At 35.0% G+C, this 4,429-nt stretch overlaps 1 protein-coding gene across 1 annotated transcript; it reads right to left on the reverse strand.

Annotated features, from left to right (window-relative positions):
- Positions 1 to 1,359: 1,359 nt before the first annotated feature.
- Positions 1,360 to 4,258, reverse strand: SNRPE (small nuclear ribonucleoprotein polypeptide E). The gene is made up of 5 exons (XM_026715665.2): positions 4,033 to 4,258; positions 3,461 to 3,487; positions 2,814 to 2,876; positions 2,208 to 2,286; positions 1,360 to 1,603 (listed from the first exon to the last, which is right to left on the reverse strand). The coding sequence occupies exons 1-5, from the start codon at positions 4,084 to 4,086 to the stop codon at positions 1,548 to 1,550; spliced, it is 279 nt and encodes a 92-aa protein (XP_026571450.1). The 5' UTR covers positions 4,087 to 4,258; the 3' UTR covers positions 1,360 to 1,547.
- Between the last annotated feature and the right edge of the window lie 171 nt (positions 4,259 to 4,429).

A 4,429-nucleotide genomic window follows, 5' to 3' on the forward strand; every position in this document is an offset into this window, starting at 1 on the left:
TGAATGAAATATTACTTTGGTGTACTGGTGCATTTTATGTTTGGATATTTATTGATTTTCAGATACTTTGTATATATTCATAGGTATTAGGACTTGGTTTTTTTTATTAAATTAACTATTGTTTTGTCTTTGCTGTATTTTTACATTTTAGGGCCTTTGCTGAAATCTGAAATTTTAGCTGTGCTTTGTTAATAGGTCATACGATTGTACTTCTGATTGCATTTCAGGGCTATTGAGGACAAAAATATGTTCATAGATCATTGACAGTTGAAGAAACAAGAGATACATAGCCTGTAACCTCTCAACAAAGATCGTACCAGAATCATATTACAGACTGGGATGGTGCTTCTCATGTGACCTTTGTCTCAGTTCCTGGAATTCCAATTATACAAAAGATAGACCACTATTTAGTGAACCAATTAATGGCCCAAGAATCATTTATCACCTTACCAGCTTTAACATATACAACTGGAATTGCGTTTTTGTTTCTATTCCTTGTAGATAGATACTTGTTAATTTACTATTGTAGTTTATTTGTTTGGTCAAATATTTTTTTCTTTCACAAGGATGGTAACTTGCAGTTCCAAAAGTTATACTTTTTCCGGAAATTGCTATATGGTTGCACTTGCTATAAATATTTCAGATAGTTTTCAAGTAGAACAGAAACATGCTACGTATAGTCTCAAATATAGTGTTCATCTTTACTTCTATTTCTCAAGCAGTCACATAGAGTATAGAAAAGCTGTAATTTCCCCTTTCAACCAAGTTTTACTATTGACCTAAGGTTTGTTAAGGATTCTCACTGAGCTTTGTTACCAAACTATTGTTAGCAATTGTGTTCACTCAGTGATTATTAATTCCATGTTTACTCAATAATTCCACACCTGGAAATTGGTTGTCCTTTATTTTTAAAACTTTCTTGAGAAACCTCTATACTCACAAGGAAGTAAGTCACTCCTCCTTTTATCTATTCTGGGGAATGAAGAGTTCTCTGAAGATATCACTTGCAAAGATCAGCAATCAAGGAAAGGAACTTTTCACCTAAAAAGCTAGGAAATCTGTATTACCATGTTAACTTTGCTTGTCAAGCTGTTCTTTTAATGTCTTGTGTAGAACAGTATCCTCCAATAAATAACAAAAGCAAAGCAGGGCAGCCAATGTGAATTACCTTAATGTAATTTTCTGTTTGGAGAGCGTCATAGTCCTTTCACATAAACTAGGATCTGATTTCTCAAGCTATATATTCTTTGACTAGTACTTTCTTTAAATAATTGCATCTTCTAATACAACTGTTTATTGCTGCTATTCCTATTATCTGCATTCCAAAAGTTGTCTCCAAATAGTAATAAAGTAAATATATTAACAAAAAAATTAATTTATTAAGAAATAGTTACACACCAGTGTAAAAAAGTTATTGAAAATTACAGAAGCATTAAGTTGTTGTCTTCATCCTTGTCTCCGATACCAAATCAGAAATGATAGCATTAAGCTAGCACATTTTTTAAAAGATTAAACGTTAATACTATAACAGAAACATTAGGTATTTTCTAGTTGGAAACACTTTGCAGAAGAGTAATATTGTCTCCTTTTAACATGATTCGACCTGCAAAGGAAAAGAGTAAGATTAAAAATGTAATACATTAAAGTGTTTGTGCATTTGTTCTAACAATATTCTATCTGTAGTTTTCCCAAATAATGAGCTGGTTTAAATATCCCATAGCACAATTTTAGCATAAATTTCTCACTTAAACCTATTCCAATATTTCAGAATAGGATATGCTATATAAGCAAATATAATTACAGTAGGAAAAAAATACAGTTCTTATCAGTCATGGTGTAGAAATACTGGTATTATTTTAATACATTTTCAGGAAACAATTCCCATATTCAATCCCGTCCTAGTTTTACAGGAAAATTGTACTACTTTTCTTAATGGACAATATTTGGCAAGAAAGAGGGATTAGTATTCATGTTTTGGCTACCCTTGACTTTCAGCAGTTTTTGATACTATTCACCTAAAGTAACATGCCAATTAAATATATTGAACAGCGAAATGGCAGTTCCAAGCCTACTTTGAGGCTTGTTCACTGATATTCAAATGCAAAATTGAAATTCCTATCATGGATTTTCACAAAATTAAATAAGTTTTTTTTTACTAATAACAAAAAAGGATGTCTGATATTTACTACCAAAAAGCTTACACTTACCCAGCTGTTTTCTTGATTTTGTTTTAGAATGAATTTCCTCAGCATCATCCAGAACTAAATTCATATATTCATCAAAACCCTGTGAACCAGAACAGAGAAATGTGACAATACATTCAATGGAAGGAAGCAACATCGGGGATGGCAGTAAAGATGCAAGAATGGTGGATTCAGTTAGATTCATCAAATGGGACAGATTACTCTGTTTTTAAAATATCTCCATCTTGTCCTTTTATCAAAATTCCCACAATAAAATGATGTATCATAAATGAAATAGAATGAACAAGTAACAGAAACAGCAATAAAAAAGTGAATGATTTAACTAAACATTCAGACAAAAATTGTTAGTACTTAACAATTGGGCTAGTTTTAAACACCCCTGAAAATATACTGATGCAGGTTTTCCCGTTAACCCAAGAATGTCCAGATAATACTAGAATGAGTGGTTTTTCATAATTAACTCCAAATGATGATTCAGAAAAAAACATGCTTATTGTACTAATTGTTTTCATTTAGGCTGCAATAAGAAACTTAGAACAAAATGCTTTATTTTTGTCATATTTAAGTTACATTTTTCTTTACAAGTATGTGAAAGCAATTGCTACTTACAATGATACAGCCTTCTATCCGCATGTTTACTTGTTCATACAGCCAAACCTGAATCCGGGATCTCTGCAAAGTAAACAGGAAAGAAACCATGACATTGTGGAATTCTGCATAGGATTAAAATCTTATTTGCATGGCCCAAGTTCTTGTGCTCTCTGGTACCTAGAAATTGCAGTAAAACTCTCCCACCTCACCAAAAAACCCTGATTTTACTGAGTCTTCTCCATTGCCACTTTTTCAGTGAAATCCTTATTAAAGCAGAGTTATTTATTCAAGGTGTAATAAGGAGATCTTAATTTAATACCATTTACAACACCATATAATTTTATCAGAAGCAAAGACTCTGAAAGAAACCGAAAGACTTAGTTCAAACTCACTATTACTACTTTTAACTTTTTGAGCTCTCAATATTTTTTGTTTCCAACAATGATAATTACTACTTTTTAATATTTCTGAAATGCACAATGTATTACTGTAGCTTTCTACAAAAATTGCTTCAATCACATTAATTGGTCACTTCCCTATAAGAGCTAAAGGAGGAGAAATTGTATTATATATACAAAGAAAACAAAACTTCTCAATGTACATAAATATCAGTAATTATACCAGTATATTGTTAAATTTGACAAAATATAATTATGTATACTTACATTCTGCAGGTAGCGAAAAATGAGGTTCTATCACAAATAAATTTAGGAAAAAAATACACAAAAAGGAGTACCCCCATTCATTCTGACAGAAATTCAACATTTCTTCTTCTAACTGTCCAAGTAAACAGGACAGGGAAAGCACCGCACAAGAACTCCCACAAAATGAAAGCGTCTTGATGGCTGAGGCACCGCAGAATTAAACTTAAACAGTTGCTTTCTGAATCGATTTTAGCCACGTTAATCCTATTCCCAACCGGATTAATTATATTTGGGTATTCCATCTAGTAGCATATCCCAGATATATCCAAGGCGGCTTTCTCAGCCAACCTATTTCAGTCTCACCATAACTTACCCGAGCACGCGTGACTGGCCGAGTCACCAAGGGAATAAGCCTTTCAGCCTAGCCACCTCTTTCCACCCCTCCAAAAAGTGCTTCCAGAAAACAAAGCAATGTGCCACTTTCTCGGCGTAATGCCTCCCGCTCTCTCCCTTCGCCTCCATCCCCTCACGGGCCTCGCCCCGCCCTTTCCCAAAGAGGGCCCGCTTCCTCTCCCTTGCCACAAGAAGGATACGATAGGCTGCACCATCACTTTCTGCACCTTCTGGCCTTGCCCGCGGTACGCCATGGCCGACAGTCAGGATAGGCAAACGAGAGGACTTAAAAGAACAGCGCCGAGAAGCCTTTTTTTAAAAAAAAGAAAAGAAAAAGAAAGCAAAAAAAAGGGGAGGGAAAAAAAAACGTTCTGTTTCCCGCACACGCGCAGCTCCCGACCCGCCGACGTACTGAAGAGGTTCCGGTGCAGATCGGAAGTGACGTGTTAGCTAGTTGTTTCGTTCATAATGGTGAGAGCGAAGAGATCACAGGTCACGTGGGTGAAACTGTTTTTCTCTCTCTTTCCTCCCCTCCCTCTAATTTTAGCCATCTTGCTTCCGGGCAAGTTGCTGGGCGTCAGGGAGAGGTGCCATCTT

The sequence above is a fragment of the Pseudonaja textilis genome, chromosome 3, assembly GCF_049901715.1.
Source record: "Pseudonaja textilis isolate UNSWEBS1 chromosome 3, rPseTex1.2, whole genome shotgun sequence".
NCBI lineage: Eukaryota > Metazoa > Chordata > Lepidosauria > Squamata > Elapidae > Pseudonaja > Pseudonaja textilis.